The 21,082-nt window shown below is 42.5% G+C and overlaps 1 protein-coding gene across 9 annotated transcripts in view; it reads left to right on the forward strand.

Annotated features, from left to right (window-relative positions):
- The window catches only part of MAST4 (microtubule associated serine/threonine kinase family member 4), a 607,818-nt gene that overhangs the window by 472,500 nt on the left and 114,236 nt on the right, over positions 1-21,082 (forward strand). For all 9 annotated transcript variants that reach the window (XM_075590393.1, XM_075590412.1, XM_075590402.1 and 6 more), the window contains 2 exons: positions 12,303-12,372; positions 15,647-15,725. In XM_075590393.1, coding sequence (XP_075446508.1) covers positions 12,303-12,372; positions 15,647-15,725 — 149 coding nt within the window. The remainder of the gene's footprint in view (positions 1-12,302; positions 12,373-15,646; positions 15,726-21,082) is intronic.

The raw sequence follows: 21,082 nt of genomic DNA on the forward strand, positions 1-21,082 counted from the left end.
ATTATCACCCAGCACTTCCACTGCAGCAAGGGATTCTGGGAAATGACATGCAAATGAGCACACAGTGCCACCTTTTGCTTCAAAACCATTCAACAAGGTTCCCCTATAGGCGTAAGCTTGCTGCATGGTCACAGCTTTGAGCACAGCCAGGGTTAAGATGCATAGCCAGTAAACCCACACACAGACCTACTGTTTCGACCTTAATGGGTCTCCTCAGTGTGGGGTTGGTTATACTGGCTATGCAAAAAGGAAGCAAGGGATAGGTTTTACCATACTTAGTTAAGTTATGGTGGGTAAAAAAAGTGACAAAAACCCTCCACAGCAAAGCATGTCCATTTGCTATACAGTATGCTTTGCTATGGAGGGTTTTTGTCATTTTTTTTACCCACCATAACTTAACTAAGTATTATATATCTATCTATATCTATATAGAAGGGAAAGGGGAGAAATCTTCAGGCGCGTTCTTCTGCTTGTGGCTCCAGGATGTATGTGGACGTAGAAAATAAAGGAGAGAGGGGGACCACAATGAGGGAAAATTCAACATACATGTATATCTTGACTTTGCATTTGGGGGAATTAAAATGGGGGAGGAGACACACTCACACTGGGTATCTGGTCTTGGTCAGGTGACTGTTCCTCTGGGTGGAGGGTGGGTTGGGGGTGAGGGGAAACCCCCTGATGACGCCTCAGAAGATAAAAAAAGGGAAAATAGTGTAATAAAGTTTAATACCATACAAAAAAAATAGAGATTAAAAACTCACAAGCGGCCAAAAGTGTTTGGCATAGGGAGGAGATAGATCCAGACTCCACAGAGCGGCCCTCTCAAGGATGGGTTTGTCGTTTGTAGCCTGTTTCCAGTTGGAAGAGTCTTCTAGGTGGTATGTGCAGTTCAGCAAGCGGCAAACGGCAGGGTGGGTTTCCAAACGCCTGTGCACGGGCTGGGTCCACCTCCGTCTGCTTCCTTCCCTGCACACTCCTTACACAGCCCCCGGTCCTTCGCGCATGCGCATGCGCTCCCGGCGAGATGCTGGCCAAAGCTGGAAATCCAACCTCCTCACTTCGGTGGCCTCAGTAGTATAAGAGTGACTGTCCCAGTCTTCCGGAATCCACAGGAGATAAGTAAAGGTCCCAAGGAGGTCCAGGCAGGAGCTGTATGCGATGAGGATTTCTCCCCTTTCCCTTCTATACAAGTATACAGAGGCTGGCGAATCACCTCTGAGAGACTCGGGCAGCAGAACTGCATTGTGTGACGGACTACAGCCGTGTATTGAACAGTAGGATAAACCTTTTGGCGCAACTTTACTATCTTCTTTAAACTATCTATATCTACATATATATATTTTTTTACTCACCATAACTTAACTCAGTATTATGGTTTAGCCTATCCCATAGCCTCTCTTGCATTCCCAGTAAAATCAACCCCACACTGATGAGACCCATCAAGGTCGAAACGGCTGTCTGTGGGTGGTTTTCTGGGTATGCACCTTAACCCTGGCTGTGTTCAAAGCTGTGACCATGCAGCAAGCTTAAGCCTATAGGGAACCATGTTAAAAATGGTTATTGAGGCAAAAAGTGACACTGTGTGCTCATTTGCATGTCATTTCACAGAATCCCTTGCTGCAGTGGAAGTGCTGTATGCTGGGTGATAATGGGGAAAGGCGGGGTTGCAGACCTGCCTAAGACATGCAGATGAGCATACAGTTATATTTGCATATTTACATATATATATATATATATATATATATATATATATATATATATATATATATATATATATATATATATATATATATATATATATATATATATATATATATATATAATCTACAGTACCTTGGCATCCCTGATACAGTTAGGTTGTAGGTTTTTATTTATAAACTGACACTACTTTCCACTTCTCATCCAGTGATAACATATACCTCACTGAGAGATCCTGTGGTAGTTTTCTGTTAAAAAAAAAAAAAAAAGGAAATAAAAAGAAATAAGAATGTATCATTATTATTAGGGTTTGTACTTTACTCCTGCTCTGCCTGGTTGCAAAGTGATACTAGAAAGAAGTTCATAGAAAATAAACATAAAAGTAGACATAATAATAAAAAAGAAAATATTTTATGTACATCACCCAAAAATTAGGAAACATATATGCATTTATGCCTGAGGCAATGAAGTGTCAATAGCATTATATGCATATCTAGTAATCATGGAGTTTTGCTCGAAGCTAGCATAAATCCATTTAGTGATCTTGTTTGTTTTTTGTTCTTTTCAAAAAAAGGTTGATTTTCAAAGCATTCACATGTAATTCAGAATACATGCTGCTGTGTATAGATTCAACTACTCCTACAAATAAAATATGTGGTCTCTGTGTAAAACAACATTTTCGTGCCACTGTAGCACTTTATCAGATACTATTAACACATTGTATTGCTTTGTATCTTATATTTTATTTATTTTTTGTTTCAATTTTTTTTTTATTGTTTTAGAGAGACTTAACAAATATATAGTATTGGAATACATGTGATGTTTTAACAGTGTCACTTGTCCATACAACAAAGGGCATTAACAGTTCGTCATCATTACTGAAATAAAATAGTTGCTATAACACTGTTTTTGAATAAGTGTGGTCTGTCTTCCTATTTCCGGTTGTGTTAGGGAAGCAGCCGCTTCCGTAGGCGTCTCTCATGAGCTTAACAAAGGAAAGAGAAGAACGTAGAAAAGAAGAAAAAGAAGTGTGGGAGGGTGGAAGGGGGGGGGGGATGGTAGGACGAGCCCATTTGTCTGGTCTTTCTGTATTTATTTCTATGGGGTCCCTAGTTTCCTGATCATATTTCCCAAATTTTGTGAAATTTGTCAGTTTTCTGGTTCAACTGTGCTGTGAGGAGCTCCATCATCTTTATTTCCCTTAGTCTCCGTAGGACCGTCTGCCTAGAAGGCGCATTCACCTTTTTCCAGGCAGCCGCAATAACACAGCGGGCAGCTGTCATTACATGAGTTATCATCTTACTTTCTGCCGTTCCTAATTCATCTATTGGTTTGGCCAGCACCATGGTCAGCGGTTCCACCTCAACCTCCACCCCTGGGTACTTTCTGATCAATGTTTGTATCATGACCCAGAATACCTGAATTTTTGGGCAACTCCACCAAATATGAACCATATCTCCTTTTTGCCCGCATCCCCTCCAGCACAAATCCAGGGAAACGGGGAAGATCTTAGCCAGCCTGCTCGGGTTAGGTACCAATGAAATAGAATTTTATAAATATTCTCTTTGATAGTGGTACAGATTGATGGCCTTGAGAAAGCGCATAAGCGAAACGGCCGTTGGGGGCTGCTGCTAATTACCCCATGGGCATTCACGTGGAGCATTACATGGACTCCATTATGGATTGAGCTTACTGTTTTCATATGTACACTGCATTGGGAGCATACTGTATGTAGGAGCTTCTTTGAGAGACCATTCGCAAACGCAAGTATTATACAGGCATACCCCGCTTTAAGTACACTCACTTTAAGTACACTCACGAGTAAGTACATATCGCCCAGTAGGCAAACGGCAGCTCACGCATGCGCCTGTCAGCATGTCCTGAACAGCAATACCGGCTCCCTACCTGTACTGAAGCTGTGCGCAAGCGGGGAGACTATAGAGCCTGTTACAAATGCGTTATTTACATCAGTTATGCACGTATATGACGATTACAGTACAATACATGCATCGATAAGTGGAAAAAGGTAATGCTTCACTTTAAGTACTGTGACAAACGGCTTACTCCGGGGCTCCGTCGTTTGTCCGGGACTGTTTAGAACACGGTCTTTTAGGGTAGGTTAAATGATGAGGCGTCACGTACTGTTCCTTTAAACAGGCTATGCCTGGTTTATTCAGTCCCAGGCACTGAGACTGCCACAGTGCATACAACAGAAAACAGATCAAAACAAAAGCTGCTCACCTGAGCGATAACTTAACTTAGATATCCCTGACTCAGGGTTGGAAGTGGCTTTTCCACTTCCAACATCAAAACACGGTACTTTTGCAGTCTTACACAAATGAACAGAAAGATTGAACCTGTTTGGGGAAGAGGCTTCTCCCCTCTGTAGTTCAGCAGCCTTCCAGCCTCCTGGCTCTTGTGGGGAGACCAGAGCAAACAGGAAATCAGTCTTTCATACCTGATTCCTAATTAGCATGACAGGTGACAGAAATCAGGCAGCAGACAAACTCTGGTCTGGATCTCTCATCCCTCAGTTCCAGCGCTTGCCAAACTGTGGGATGGAGTGTATGTATTATAAGGCTGCACTCCCAGGCCAAACAGGATAGAAACTGTCTAGTATCCTGGGAGCCCTATATACGGAATTTATTACCATCCCCTGGTTTCTGTCACATATCCTCCCCCCCAGCTCAGACCTCGAGGGATGAGCGACCATGGATATTAGGGAGTGCATCCTTGACAACCCGTCAGCATTGCCATGTTTGTGCCCTGACCTGTGTTCCACAGAAAATTTAAAGGGTTGTAGGCTTAGGAACCACCTGGTCACTCTAGCATTCTTTTCCCTGTTTTGACACATCCAGGTAAGGGGTGCATGATCTGTGACCAACCGGAATTTTCTCCCCAACAGGTAGTATTTGAGCGTCTCTACAGCCCACTTTATTGCGAGACACTCTTTCTCTACTATGGAGTAATTTTTCTCCTGGGGATTTAGTTTCCTACTTAAATAAAGGATGGGGTGCTCCTCACCTTGAGACTCCTGGGAGAGTACCGCCCCCAGCCCTACCTCAGATGCGTCGGTTTGGACTACGAACTCTTTGGAGAAGTCAGGTGTGACCAACACTGGTTGGGCACAGAGAGCTTCTTTCAGGCTTCTAAAGGCCTGTTCGGTTTCGGGGGACCACTTTACCATTAGCGGTCCTCTTGCTTTTGTGAGGTCAGTTAGTGGGGTTGCCTTAGTTGCAAAATTGGGAATAAACCTTCTATAGTACCCAATTAACCCCAAAAAGGTCCTTACTTGTTTTTTTGTAACTGGCCTTGGCCAATTTTGTATCGCCTCCACTTTGAGTGTTTGGGGTTTGAGTAAACCTCTGCCAATAGAATATCCCAGATACTTGGCCTCCTCCAGACCAATAGTGCATTTAGCGGGGTTAGCAGTTAGTCCAGCAGACCGGACTGCGTCAAGCACAGCTTGGACCTTTGGAAGGTGGGATTGCCAATCTTCACTATGGATTACCACATCATCCAGGTAGGCGGCAGCATACCGAGCATGTGGTTTTAAAATTTTATCCATCATTCTTTGGAATGTGGCGGGAGCTCCATGTAAGCCAAAAGGCAACACCTTATACTGAAAGAGGCCGTCTGGGGTTGAGAAGGCTGTCTTTTCTTTTGCCCTTTCTGTGAGGGGAACCTGCCAGTACCCTTTTGTTAGGTCTAGGGTTGTGAGATATCGGGCTTTGCCCAGTCTCTCTACAAGTTCATCTACCCTGGGCATAGGATAAGTATCAAATTTTGACACCACGTTTAGTTTCCGGTAGTCATTACAAAACCTTGTTGTACCATCTGGCTTTGGGACTAAGACTATAGGGCTGTTCCACCCACTTTGGGATTCCTCAATTACACCTAGTTTTAGCATTTTTTTAACCTCTAAACTTATAGCCTTTCTTTTGGCCTCTGGGATTCGGTACGGTTTAAGGTTAACTCGGACCCCCGGTTCAGAGACTAGGTCATGTTCAATTACGCTAGTTCTACCTGGCCGTATAGAGAAGATTTCTTTGTTTCTTTTCACTAAATTCTGAACCTCTCGTTTCTGATGAACAGACAGGGTTTCAGCTATGCTAACCTCTGGGTCAGTTTCTTGATTCTCTGACGGACCTGGGGGTACTAGGGTTAACAAGACTTCTCTATCTTTCCAGGGTTTGAGTAGGTTTATATGGTAAATTTGCTCAGGTTTCCTCCTACCTGGCTGTCTTACCCTATAATTTACTTCTCCCACTCTTTCCAAGACCTCATATGGCCCATGCCATTTAGCAAGGAATTTACTCTCCACGGTGGGAACCAGAACTAGTACCCTATCACCTGGAGAAAAAATTCTGACCCTAGCACCCTTATTATATGTATTCCTCTGTGCTTCTTGAGCTTTCTCCATGTGTTCCCTCACTATGGGTAGGACTGCAGCAATGCGGTCCTGCATCTGGGCAACATGCTCTATTACACTTCTGTAAGGGGTAACCTCATGTTCCCAAGTCTCTTTGGCTATATCCAGTAAGCCCCTTGGGTGTCGGCCATACAATAGTTCAAACGGGGAGAAGCCTGTGGATGATTGGGGAACTTCCCTAATGGCAAATAACAGGTACGGTAACAAACAATCCCAGTTTTTCCCATCTTTATCAACCGCCCGCCGTAACATGCTCTTTAAGGTTTTATTGAACCTTTCCACTAAACCATCTGTTTGTGGATGATAGACTGAGGTTCTGAGATGCTTGATTTTTAGGAGTTTACATAGCTCTTTCGTTACTTGGGACATAAATGGTGTTCCCTGGTCAGATAGAATCTCTTTAGGAATCCCGACCCGGGAAAACAGAACTACTAACTCTTTTGCTATGTTTTTAGCTGAGGTGCTACGTAGGGGAACTGCCTCCGGATATCGGGTGGCATAATCTAATATTACCAATATATGCTGATGTCCCCTAGCAGACTTTATTAGGGGTCCTACTAGATCCATAGCAATCCGGTCAAATGGTACCTCTATTATGGGAAGGGGTACCAATGGGCTGCGGTACGCCTTGAACGGGGCGGTGATCTGACATTCTGGGCATGAGGAACAATAATTCGTAATTTCTGCCAGAACCCCAGGCCAATAGAAGCTTCGGAGAACCTTTTCTTTTGTCTTTTCCACCCCTAGGTGTCCCCCCAATGGATGACTATGTGCGAGGTGTAATACTACGTTACGGAATGTCCGTGGTACCAACAATTGTTTAGTTGTAACTGATTTCCTTTTATCAACCCGATATACTAGGTCGTTCTCTACCTCGAAGTAGGGGTAAGCAAGTGACCTATCTGGTTGGCCAGGAGTACTATTCTGGTCCCGTATATTTCCCCTTGCTACCGCTAATGTGGGGTCCTCCCACTGGGCCTTCTTAAAACTCCCAGGACTGACCTCTAGGTCAGCGAGGGTCTTATCCGGTTCTGGGGTGGTAAGTGTCTGCTCAACATCTTGATTTGGGGTATTCCCTACCAAAGTAGTGATGGGGAAGGGAATTTTACAGCACTCCTCCTTTTCCCCCTTCTTATTTGGGCCCTCGTCAACCTCCATTTCTGAAAAAGGGAAAGGATTTGTTTCTTCTAATACTTCGTTATGGTCCGCTATTGAACTCTGGGCGCTATTCTGAGCGGGGGACCACATTTTTAGAAAATGGGGAAAGTCAGTCCCTATTAACACATCATGTGCCAGTTTGGGTACAATACCCACCTTGAAATCTAAAGAACCAAACTCTGTTTCAAAAAAAACATCAACAGTGGAATATTCATGATTATCCCCATGTATACAACAAATTGCCACTCTTTGTGAACTGTTTCCCTGTTTCTTCTTAATGGGCAAGAGGTATTCGGACACTAGTGTGACCATGCTCCCAGAGTCAAGAAGTGCCCGAACCCTCTTACCATTAACCTTTACAAATGCCCACAGATGGTTATTCAAGGGGTCCTCTGGGCTAGGGCCCATACATTGGGACAACAGCGAATAAGGTTCCACGCTGTTGCATTGCATGGGCTCATCATTTAGTGGGCAGATTTTTGCTGTGTGGCCCCTCTCATGACAATTTACACATTTAGGTACATAGTCTGTGTCCCACTTAGAGCCTTTTCCCGGCTCCCCATGTTGGCTATTGCCCTTAGTGTGCGAACCACTGTTGCTGGTGCTGCGTGAAGGTGGTCGCCGCTCTTCAGCGCCCCTTAACCCCGGTACCCTTTTACCGTCTCTGGAAGAGTCCTGGAACCTCGGGTAGTGGGGTTGCTCCACGACTGTGGGTTGCGGGTGCTCTTCTGCTGCATTGTACCTTTCTACGAGGGCCACAAGCTCATCCGCATTGTGGGGGTCACTCCGACTGACCCAACGGCGTAAGGCAGAGGGAAGTTTCCTCAAGAACTGGTCCATGACCAACCGTTCCACGATGTGGCTGGCTGAGTTGATCTCGGGTTGTAGCCACTTCCGGGCGAGGTGGATGAGGTCATACATCTGGCTTCGGGTGGCTTTATCCATCGTGAAGGACCATGCGTGAAACCTTTGGGCGCGAACAGCCGTGGTTACGCCGAGGCGGGCGAGGATCTCGAACTTCAATTTTGCATAGACGTTAGCTTCGGCTGGCTCTAGATCAAAGTAAGCCTTCTGGGGTTCGCCGCTTAGGAAGGGTGCGATTAGACCAGCCCACTCAGCTTCTGGCCATCCCTCTCTCTGTGCCGTGCGTTCAAACGTGAGAAGATAGGCTTCCACATCATCCGAGGGTCCCATCTTCTGAAGGTAGTGGCTTGCCCTGGTCATTTTCGGAACTGGGGCTGCCGCTGCCAGTGGAAGGTTACTGATAGTCCCCCTCAGGATCTCGAGTTCCTGCTGTAAGCCCTGAGCGAACCGCTGTTGCTCCTCTCTCAGCAAGCGGTTTGTCTCTTGCTGGTTTGCATTCGCGTTTTGCAGGGCTTCATTCGTCTGTTGCTGGTTTGCATTCGCCTGTTGCTGGTTGGCATTAATCTCTTGCTGGGCTATTAGCAGCTGTTGCTGGGCTGCATTCGTCTGCTGCTGGTTTGCATTAGTTTCTTGCTGGGCTATTAACAGCTGTTGCTGGGTTTCATTCACGTCTTTCTGGGCAGCGACATTGCGTACCAGCGCACCCACCACGTCTTCCATCTTCTTTGCAGAGGATGAAAAAACTTTTTTTTTTTTTTTTTTTTTTCAAAGTTCTTCAACCCGCAGACCCCCTAGTGCTCTGCCCGCATTCTCCACCATATGTGACAAACGGCTTACTCCGGGGCTCCGTCGTTTGTCCGGGACTGTTTAGAACACGGTCTTTTAGGGTAGGTTAAATGATGAGGCGTCACGTACTGTTCCTTTAAACAGGCTATGCCTGGTTTATTCAGTCCCAGGCACTGAGACTGCCACAGTGCATACAACAGAAAACAGATCAAAACAAAAGCTGCTCACCTGAGCGATAACTTAACTTAGATATCCCTGACTCAGGGTTGGAAGTGGCTTTTCCACTTCCAACATCAAAACACGGTACTTTTGCAGTCTTACACAAATGAACAGAAAGATTGAACCTGTTTGGGGAAGAGGCTTCTCCCCTCTGTAGTTCAGCAGCCTTCCAGCCTCCTGGCTCTTGTGGGGAGACCAGAGCAAACAGGAAATCAGTCTTTCATACCTGATTCCTAATTAGCATGACAGGTGACAGAAATCAGGCAGCAGACAAACTCTGGTCTGGATCTCTCATCCCTCAGTTCCAGCGCTTGCCAAACTGTGGGATGGAGTGTATGTATTATAAGGCTGCACTCCCAGGCCAAACAGGATAGAAACTGTCTAGTATCCTGGGAGCCCTATATACGGAATTTATTACCATCCCCTGGTTTCTGTCACAGTACATTTTCGCTTTACATACATGCTCCGGTCCCATTGCGTACGTTAATGCGGGGCATGCCTGTACTTTGTTATTGCTAGTGTATGGGTCTCTTATCTCCTCACCATTCATGCAGGAGTATCACACTAGCACTCCTGTGTTTTGTTGTGTGTTTAGTGTTTATTGCTACTAAGCATAAACCTTTGCCCTACATACCCACCCACAATATGATAGTTGGTGGGCTTGTTGTGTATATCTAGCACGCATTGTGCATCCCATTGCAGTGACCCTATGAATATATGCATTTATCTTAACATACTAACCTGATTGGTCATTAATATAGATATCAATTGTAGAGTGGTCGTGGGAGGGGGGGGGGTTTACTTAGGAACTCTCTTCCACCTAGTAGGCTCACAATCCTAATTTTGTCAGGCATCTCTGCCTTAGTTATTCCCCCTTTTTTAGGGTTGACTACCCAAGCTTCATTCATTGTAGCTTGGCCCTTTGGGATATTTTTAACACCCTGTGTTTTATATATTTTGGTACTATTAAAGTGTTTTAATTATTATCATCATATCACCCATTTCATTTGGATATCCTAGCTCTCACCTGTGTTACTTCACACACATCTCATGTGTCAGAGTGCTGTTTTATAGGGTTTCTCACTGATTCAACCGCCCCTGTGGGACGCTGTTCTGTCAGTATTTTTTTGCATTACTCTCTATTCCTTACTGCACCTCTCACATTTTTAATTAGTTATTATTAGGAGTGCTGGTGTTTTGCTTATTTTGTTGTATGATCTTGTGTTATTTATACATGTTTCTAAGCACACATTTATACACCTGTATGTATATACAGTATACACACACGTGTATCCATACACATGCTAGTGTATCCCCACACACGCTTTTTAAGAAAGCCGTCCCTTTCTATTTTTACATTATGAATACTGATTCAATTTTTCTAAAATACAGTTAATAAACAATGTTTAATAAATACTGATCTTTTTTTGTCTGACACAGGGTCACAACTTAAGCCACTTTGACACGTGTGTGTGTGTGTGTGTGTGTGTATGTATATATAATTTGTGTATGAGTATGCATACATATAAATTCTATTCCATCATCTGCTAAAGAACTTTGCTTGAAAAGTGTAATTTATAATTCACTAAACAAATCCATCAGGAGCCTGGCAGATGAATGCCCCCAAGATGACCCATATGACTGTCATCTGCAAAGAAACCTGCCATGGTTCTTACTTGCATGCAAGTCTGACTTGCATACACTGTACAGAAGTATTACACAACACAAAAGCAATTTATAAATAGTAGTACTTTATTAGTTATTGATAACTACAAACTGTGATTAAGAATAGTCATTTATTTTAAATGGTTTTTAATAAAGTGCTTAATAAGATGTTTTGTTTAGGCAAAAGTTCTCAACTGTTAAACATCATCATTGACTTACTGTTATATATTTTATTGAAGAATTCTTTGCAGATTCCGTAGACTTTTTTTTAAAAAGTAGACTGAGCAGCAATATGCAAGTTATAGTGCTTTCTTCTAGAGTGTCTATATAACTGAGACAAATGGTAAAGCAATAGCAACAACACAGCCATAAATATTGAGTTATAAAGGAGTAAAGGAGTCCTGATATAATGCAGAGCTCTGGCTTTTTTTTATTTTAAACGACATTATTATTATATTGCATTAGTGTTTCTCAAAAATGTGCAATAAAGCAATTTTTCAGTGACAGATATGGTTATGGTGAAACACAAATAAATGTGTGTGTGTATACAGCAAGGCTCCGCTTCTCGGCGCCCCAATTTTCAGCCATCCATCGATATGGCGGTACCGAGAAGAGAGCCGCCATGTCTGCGAATGCGCAGAACGGGGAAGTCTGAGGTTGCGCATGCGCAGACCGGGTGGTTGCCGAGGTGGTTGCTGAGGGTGCACACGCGCAGAAGGGAGGGTTACCAGTTTGCGCTTGTGCACACGCAGAAAATCTCTTGTTCCGCTTTCTGCCGATTTTTGCTTTGCGGCGGGCCCTTAGAACGGAACCCACCGCATGCCCTGGGCCCTCCTGTGTGTATATGTGTGTATATGTGTATAAATATATATATATATATATACAGCAGGGCCCTGCTTCTTGGCGATCCGCTGATACGTCAGCACCGAGAAGGGGGCCGCCATGTTGGTTTGTGCGCGCGCATACCATAGGTTGCACATGCACAGAAGTGAAAATCGCCGAATCCGCTTTCCGGCGATTTTCACTATACGGCGGGCCTCTGGAACAGAACCCACCGTATACACGGGGCCCTGCTGTATGTATATCTATGTGTATGTGTGTATGTATATGTATATGTATGTATATCTGTATGTATATGTATGTATATGAGCACACATGGGAACCGGAAGCAAAAAGTGGCACTGTGTGCTCATTTGCATATCATTTCCCAGAATCCCTTGCTGCAGTGGAAGTGCTGTGTGCTGGGTGATAATGGTGAAAGGCGGGGTTACACACACTTTTTTTTAAAATTATTATTTTGTGACCTGGATAATTTTACCTAGGTCATTACAGCACTAAAGAAGTCAAGGCTTGAAACATGGGGTAGTATATCTATTGAACACTTTTTCCAACAGTATTATCTACACCAGAAGCCTGTGTAAGCTCAGTTTAAACCCCATAGAACTGCTGGTAATAACAATTACTTTTCTTTTTCCTACAGGAAGCAGTCCTCAAGACAGCCCTAGAAATTTCTCTCCAAGTGCATCAGCTCATTTTTCATTTGCACGAAGGTAGGACTACAGTCCCAAAAGTACATTTTTCTTCCAATATTATCTAATTAGCGTTCTAATCTCTTCTAATTACTTCATAATACATTGTAGCTAGCAGATTACACATTATTCATTAGTATTCATTTGTATGCATGGTTTAGCTGACGCGTGCTCACAGCAGGCGCAGTTTTGAATAAAGTAGGCTTTTTATTCTGTGGTGTTAGATGTCATATAAATGTAATAATTTTTTATTATGTGCCCAGGGCGTGTAAGCACTTTAACCTTTTTCAAAGAATGGTAAACGATCGTTTCATATCTGATTCTAATCATAAAATTAATGTTTCTTAGCATTTCATGTCTTGTAATGCAAACTGTACATTACTTCTCAAGCCCCCCCAAGAGGTCAGGTTTTCAGGATATCCCATTTGAATTCTGGGCAAGGTGGGAGGAGAAGGGCTTGAGGACTGGAGTTGAGCACCCTTCCATTAGAGTTCCTTTGGGCTTCCTTCCGGTTATATCTTGGTCCTTGTATGGAATAAACTTCCACCATCTGCACGCCATTTACATATCATTTAAAGCTTCAGTTCAAGCAATATCCTACATGTTTTTTTTGTTGTTTTTTTTTATAAATCAGTTCTGTACTAATAAAAAATTCTTGTAGTATTAAAAAATATAAAAAATAAACAATTTTAAAGACATTTTTAATGTATTCTAATGTAACATTAACATTTTTGTTCCTATAGCAACCATATACAAAGTCACATCTTCTTCCCCTTCTGAAACAGCATCACCTTTTTTAGTCCTCCCCATTGAATCTAGTGCCTGCCTGGTCACATGATCTTCCTCAGAACTTTGGCTCTCTGTGCAGCAGAAGATTACCCAAGATGCATTTAGTGAACCTCCAGCCGAATTTCAGCGATCGATTTCAGGAGAACGGATCGATCAGCAATGTAGCTAATCACTTGTCAGTGTGTAGATTGTATTAATGCACATATTGAATGAAAAAAATGTTTTTTTTTTTTTTAACGACAGCTTGAACTGCAGCTTTAATGTTGATACAACGGAATAATTTAGCTGAATTTTATTCACACTTCTAATCATTTTGTAATATCAAATTACAAGTTTGTAAGTTGTCAAAATAGATGTACTTGTTATAGGTGTCCAATGTCCACATAAGAAAGTAAATGTTTGCTAACCACAAATATGTATTACTGTAGGAATCTAATGTTGGTCATAAGTGTCTTCCTCTCTTTAATATCCCAGCCTGGGCAAATGCATTCAAGTAAAGGGTCCAATGTAATGAAGTTACAAGTGCAACGTCACAGCGCTCCGTCTCACACTCACGAGCAGGCAGCTTGGTCGTGGTCTTGTGTGTAAACAAGCAATCTCACTATAGCCTGTAGAGAAAATGAGGGATATGAGAAAAGCATCTCGTCTCCCCCATTTCTCGTTCCCCATCTCTCCCCCCCCATTTCTTCTCCACCACCAATTTCTTCTTCCCCACCCCCATCTCTTCACCCTTACCCCATCTCTTCCCCTTTACCCCCATCTCTTCCCCCTCCCCCCTCCCCCATCTGTTCCCCATCTTTTCCCTTCCAACCCCTCCCACGCCCTTCGCCTGCGAAACCCGTTTTAAGGGTCTTCGTAGGAGTAACACTACCTTTTATGTATGACCTAACTAAAGTATCATTAAATCCCTGCTTTAAATATAAGGGAACTCTGTGGATAGGCGTTGTTACAGGGAACACCTCTTTTGCATAACATTAGAACGAACATGCATTATAGTAACGCAAGGGCCCATTACTGCTGAAAACAGCACTAAACACTGCGCTAGTGAGCTATGAAGATATTCGTCAGCACTTGATGCATTAACCTACATGAACGCCTTGTTGATTCAATAACGGAGCTTAGTGGATTTGTGCCTTTGTATTTTGGACTGCAAGTTAAAAATATGCACATCGCCTTCTGGAGCTTTCCAATGTTAAATATGAATGAAATATAAATGTTGAACATTGTATGCTCAAGATAATTTTGTTGTGTACTGTATTTATAATGGAGCAAAAAATAGATCAAAGTAACTGCCGCTCCATAAGAAAAAATGGGGAAAACTCACCAGCTATAAAGAATTAAAAACGATTTATTGGACAACATAAAAAACATGTGCAGTGCAAACAGAGAGAACACTCCTCCCACGCATTTCACGCCCCCTGTGGCGCTTTCTCAAGGAGTAAGTAAATGGGGGAGGATACAATATATACCTCTGACCACAGGTAATGAAACAACTGATACCAATTACTGATGTAATGGAAACGAAAAAAAAAAAACAAAGGAAATAAAAAAAATCTACAAGAAAAGAACATGTGAAAACAAACAAAAATGTGAATACACTAAAAAATGGAAATAAAAAATGAAAAAACAAACTAACTAAACAAAAAATCAAATACTGAGACCCATATTATTACCACACTTGGTACGAAAAAATTATAACAAAATTCAATCTGACTAAAGTGTGCAACAATCCACACAAATGTGTGAACTCTATTATAATTGCACATCATAGTGGCTAATATGAAAAAAAAAAAAAGCCATTGACTAGATAGAATAGATATATAGTCATATTTACATATGAATCTTATTAAAACAGTTCCAAGTGATATAATCAAGTATACGTGAATTGGTACTAAACATATAACATATATATTCATTTGAATCATCATAGAACAGCATGAACAGATATAATGGGGTATATGGGACCTGATATGGTCATGAGTGTGCATATAAAATGTATGCACATGCAAACCTATTTACATATATATACATTTGTATGTAGAGAAATTGGATATTGTATTTGTTAGTTATATCTTTATGATTATCTTCTATTCAAATATAAAGAAAACAACTGGTAAGTATAGAACTTAGCATACAGTATACAAAAGGTTGATTTGAAACAGTAAAGCTACATAATGCACACTCATAAACATATATCAAACAGTTGTTGGTGTTGGGAACAATCAAAAAAATCATTTTAACACAAAAATAAGTATATTGTAATTATCTTTTGTGCAAAATGCAATAAGGAGCAATATGTATAATGATTCATCATTTTTATTGATATGCATCTTATTGTTATTGGTTTCACGTATGTGACAATATATAGAGCTACTGTATACTCAGAATGCACAACTTATTCATGACCAACCTAATTGAGGTTTCTCAGCCAGTATCTTTATTATTAAATAGTAAAATATAACCAAAAAAGTGGTTGCATTAGTAACCAATTTCTAATTCACGACAGGACTGATGGACGCCGCTGGTCTTTGGCATCTCTCCCTTCATCTGGATATGGAACAAATACACCCAGCTCAACTGTGTCTGTAAGTTGTCATATTTGTAACGTGTATTAATAGGCAGGGAATCCAAATATCCAATATCCTCTGTCTTCCTGATTTAAAGATGTTACTCCAAAATACCATTTATCTCTGACTCCAACTTTAAACATTTATGACAAATTTGAGAACAGGGAAACATTGTTGATGTAGGTTTTTCCCCCCCATTCTTGAAGTGTTTTTAATAGGCTATGTTCTTATTTTTGAAGTATATATGATATTCATTGTGATTTGGTTTTTGATGAATACCACATTTAACATACTTGTTTTCATATAATTTCAATATGAGGTACTTTGGTGTGTTGACTGCTCAATTGGCCTTGGAGGCAATGTTTGATAGTTGTCCATTCCTTGTGTGCTCAAAGTACCAGAAGAGCAGAAATATACTATGAATCTAATTCACCAAGCACAGCAAAACATTTTATTGCATGAACAACTAAACCTGACTTATTGTATGTGGGATGTGATCCCAGTATTCAGGGCGCAGCTATCCTAGGAACATGTATATGGATATACACCAAGTCACAGCAGTAGATAATCCAGACACACGAGCATGAATAAAAGCTATACTGTATGAGACTCACTATAATAGTATAAGCATAGGAGTGTACTAGTAATGCTGGAGGGATAACACAGATCTCCATATATACCATGAAGGTGCTGTATGAGCCCCCAGTAAAACAAAAGTACATACCAATATGCACAGTCTATGTGAGAACCTCAGTGGAATAGCTGCTCGGTCACTGGTTAGTGCGTGCGTCACGCCAGATGCATGTGAAGAGAGAGTGTGGTCCCGTGGCGGAGCACAGCAATGCACAGAGTGGGGGCTGCAAACCAGTTGAAGGAATAAAAACGGTTTATTGGGTGGTCATAAGGAGTACAAAAACACTCTGACGCGTTTCAGGACCTAAGTCCCTTTATCAAAGAGTAGATTCGCGTCTGCTGTATTCCCCGTTACATACTATGACTCCCGCCCCCAACGATGACGTCACGGGGCTTCAAATCTCGCGCGAGTAGCTCAAACAGACTAACCCATTGGTGAATACAACAGCCAATGGCGCAGCTAACTGTAGACTCGCCTCCCCTGTGGGTGTGGCCTGGGAGTAGTGTGTATCATAGGGAAATGGCAAAATAGACAAACACAGTGTGGATTGATAGGATGCTTTACATACCCAGCAATTTTGGGAAATCATCCTGTCCTTATTAGTATCCCTATGTGTGGATTGAACACGGCTGTGTCACATATATTCACCAATATCTACTATGGAGTTGTTCTGCCCATTTATCTATTTGGTATATGAAAAGATGGATTCTTGACAATCATTCAGCTTTGATCATGTTTTATATACCTCTACGTATTCACGGTTATTTCATTTGAATATCAGATGCATGAATAAGGGACAATGCCATTGCGATAATATTGTATGTTTTCTATTGACCCTGATTTTAGTCCACTGTGTATACATGGCTACATTGAACCATAAATTAGACGAGCATGGGCTCTGACCAATAGATGCCTTTGTATTATTGGTCTCTTTATTACAATTTTTGGCCAATTGATATGACACTGCTCTGTCCCTTTATCTATTTGATATATCATATCACTTCCTTAGGTCTAGCATAATTGCATACCTGCTAGATATTAGACAGTTTCTCAATCTCTTGTTGCTTTTAATGTTCGTGTTTTTCATTTATTATAGTCTTAGAATGTATGTTTTTTATCATCCACACTGTTATGTCTATTTTGCCATTTCCCTTTGATACACACTACTCCCAGGCCACACCCACAGGGGAGGCGAGTCTACAGTTAGCTGCGCCATTGGCTGTTGTATTCACCAATGGGTTAGCAGGGTGAGAAAGACTGGAAAAACGAATCGCTAAGTCCGAAAAAATGCACCATCAGCTCCCCAATTGCAGAGGCTTAAAAAAGTTTATTAAGTGTAATAATTTGTAGGGGTGCAATCTCTCTGTGAGCAGATAGGTAGCAAATGTTAGAATGTTCCTTTAGGCAAGGCTACTGTAAGCTCTAAAACAGAAGAGTCCAGAAAAAATGTAGTAATGTATAGGACAGCTGAGGTACACTGGCGACACAGTTTATTACACTGCGGCCAGATCCGCAAGCCGGGAGATTTCCCGGCTTGCTAGTGGCCGCCCCTCGGCGTGCGCGCGGTCACGCGTCTTCGGGAGCGTGCGCCCCCTGCACGCGCGTCCAGGGGCTCCCCGAGGGAGCCCTGGTGTCCCGCGATCGCGGGACAGCGGCAGGGGGTTCCGGGGGACCCGGCGGACCCGGCAGCGGTAGGGAGAGCGCCCCGATCGGAGGGCGCTCTTCCGCTGCTTCGGCGTGCGCCCGTCACTCTCGGGCGCGCGCCAGGCTGCTGCTGCGGCACAGAACGGGCAAATGCTCGAATAAACTGTGCCGCAGCAGTAAGCAGCGAGGATAATTCAATACGGTGGTGTTTCATAACACCACCGTATTGAATAATCCTCGCTGCTTACCTCAGCTGTCCTATACATTACTACATTTTTTCTGGACTCTTCTGTTTTAGAGCTTACAGTAGCCTTGCCTAAAGGATCACCAATGGGTTAGTCTGTTTGAGCTACTCGCGCGAGATTTGGAGCCCCGTGACGTCATCGTTGGGGGCGGGAGTCATAGTATGTAACGGGGAATACAGCAGACGCGAATCTACTCTTTGATAAAGGGAGTTAGGTCCTGAAACGCGTCAGAGTGTTTTTGTACTCCTTATGACCACCCAATAAACCGTTTTTATTCCTCCAACTGGTTTGCAGCCCCCACTCTGTGCATTGCTGTGCTCCGCCACGGGACCACACGGGACCACACTCTCTCTAAACCTGACTTATCTTTCTGAAATTTACAGGGCATGGGGCTCACACATTAGGTATTTCCTCTAGCAGAAATGTAAACAGCAGATATTTTGCTAGGTTTCACTATATAAAATTATTGTATGCACAGAATTGCCTTTGTTTTAGTTTACGGTGTAGCCAACATATTTTTTGGGGGCCCAGGATAAATTTGAATAATAGGTCCCCCACAAATATTATGACATAAATATACATAACTGTTTGCTTGGTCCTGCTATGTCTTCTTGCGCCCCCCCCCCCCCCTGCCCCCACTCCCCCTCATATCTTTCTTATTTTTTTCTTCATTCCTTTATCTCTTTCCCTTCCTAGTTTCTTTCTTTTACAAACTTCATGTTCTTCCTTACACACTTCCAACCTTTCCCCATTTGTGCCTCTTTTGCCCCCTCCTCTTATCTATTTCTCTTCTATTCCTCTCATGTCTTTCACTCTCTTCCTTCCCTCCAATGTGGTTTTCTTCTCTCCTTCCCCTATATGTTTCTTATTTTCCCCTCTCCCCTCTCCCCTCATTTTCCCCTCTCCCCTCATTTTCCCCTCTCCCCTCATCTACTTTATCTTTCCTCCCATGTTCTTCTCCTCACTGTCCTTTTACCCCCTCATGTCTTTCTCTCTCCTATTCCACTTCATGTCACTCCTCTTCTCTCAGCCTGTTCTCTCTTCTTCCCCTAAACAGGTCTTTCTCTCTCCTCTCTCACCGGTATGTGTTTCTCTTCTGTGCTCTCAGTACTGTATGTCTTTCTCTCGCCTCTTCCTCTTTGGCACTCCTGTCTTAGGCTTTTCTGATTCATGCTATTCTCTTTTATGTGCTCTCTCCCGTTACTTTCTCTCTTACTTTCCCCTTTGTCAGGCTCGCTAACCCTCTTGATTTTCTTCTCCCCAGAATCCTTCTCTCATTTTTCCTTTATCTCTCTTCTCCCCCAGGTCTCTTTTCTCTCCCTCTTCATTATTTTCTCTTTCTTAATTTTTTTTCCTTCTCCCTTTCGATTTCTCTCCTTCCCCTTTCATGTTGGTCTTTCTCCCCCTTATTTAGCCCTACACTCTTCCCTTTTTAAGTCTGTCTCCGGGCATGCTCCAGCCCCACTCTGCTCTCGGCGAGGCTTCTGCCCACTGAATTCTCAGTAGGGTGGCAGGGGGCAGCAGGAGCCCAAATAGGAACTGGTTTTCCTCTGCGTGCTGCAAAAAGTGTCCAATATAAAGCACAGCCTTCTGTGAAACCTGTAAAGTTCACAGCTTATAAAATTCACGGGAACTGAGCAAGCGCTTTCTGTAGGTGGCCAACTGCGGATAATTGATATGAGATGGGGCTGTGCATCGGGACAGCAGTACTGGCTGTCCCGATGCACAGGCCCCCTCCCTCTGTTCGCAGCCTTGCTCTGTTGGAACAGTCACCTCCTTAGCTCCCTTAAACAGGTGAAGTGCTAAGCAAAGACTCACAATAGAAGTCTGGGAGATTAAATTTGCAAGATAAAGCAGGAAAGAGAAAACAAGAGACATACTGTAAGAACAAAGTGGAGGAAGATTAGTGGTTTTCCTCTTACAGAAATGTTGTTAGGGCTCTCTGTGCATGAGTTTTAAAGAGGACCATTTATGCAATGAAACCATTCTGACTTTACTTTAGAAATAACCAAGACAGAATTTTGGTGCTTTATAGCAAGTAGTCATATAATCTGCTCTGTATTACATTACCTCACCCTTGCTTTTTTCTACAGTAGCTGTAGACAGTAGGATTTTTAGTCTTGTCGCTGAGGTTTCTACTAGTTACCTCATGCCCTTTTAAAACACGTTGGAAGTATACAGTATGTCCCTGAACAGAAGACGGCATGGCAGGGTACCAAACACAGTTTATATAGTATTTTTGGCTACTACATGTATTTGATGTGTGCTGTAGATTGCACACATGCCTGCACCTCAAAAGTAAACAAGTGGTTGCTTGTACAAATACTATTTAATGGTACTGTATGCCTGATTTTTGCACGTCATTGGCTTTGTACTTGTGGTACACACTTGTTTAAAAAAAAAAAAAAAACCTTTATGGGTATCCCTAATGTTTTCTGGAAATTGACTTCACAGAAGCATTTTAGTTTTTACTTTCTTGACAGTGTTCACTGTTGTTGACAGGAGACCAAATACGCAATTCTGCAAATGTTTGACATCATGAATTTACAATTAGTTTTGGTACCTTTGTGACAGGAATACAAACTGTGTTTGCTCAAGGTGATGGGGATCCAGTCTTAAACTTACATTTTCCTGATTTTTTTTAAATTTTATTCTTTTGCTGCTGCAACTAGACCACTTTATCCCTGTCCCTAACATGACTGGTGACCCTTGGTGCTCTGTAGGAAAGCAGGACAAGCAAGATCTGCAGGTTTACAACACACCTCTTTCTGAGGAAGTACAGTTTGCCTTTGTCTTACAGATACAAACATTTTGAGTTACTGTTCTTTCTCACAATGACTTTATTCTTGTTT

Source organism: Ascaphus truei, chromosome 1 (genome assembly GCF_040206685.1).
Source record: "Ascaphus truei isolate aAscTru1 chromosome 1, aAscTru1.hap1, whole genome shotgun sequence".
Classification (NCBI taxonomy): Eukaryota; Metazoa; Chordata; class Amphibia; order Anura; family Ascaphidae; genus Ascaphus; species Ascaphus truei.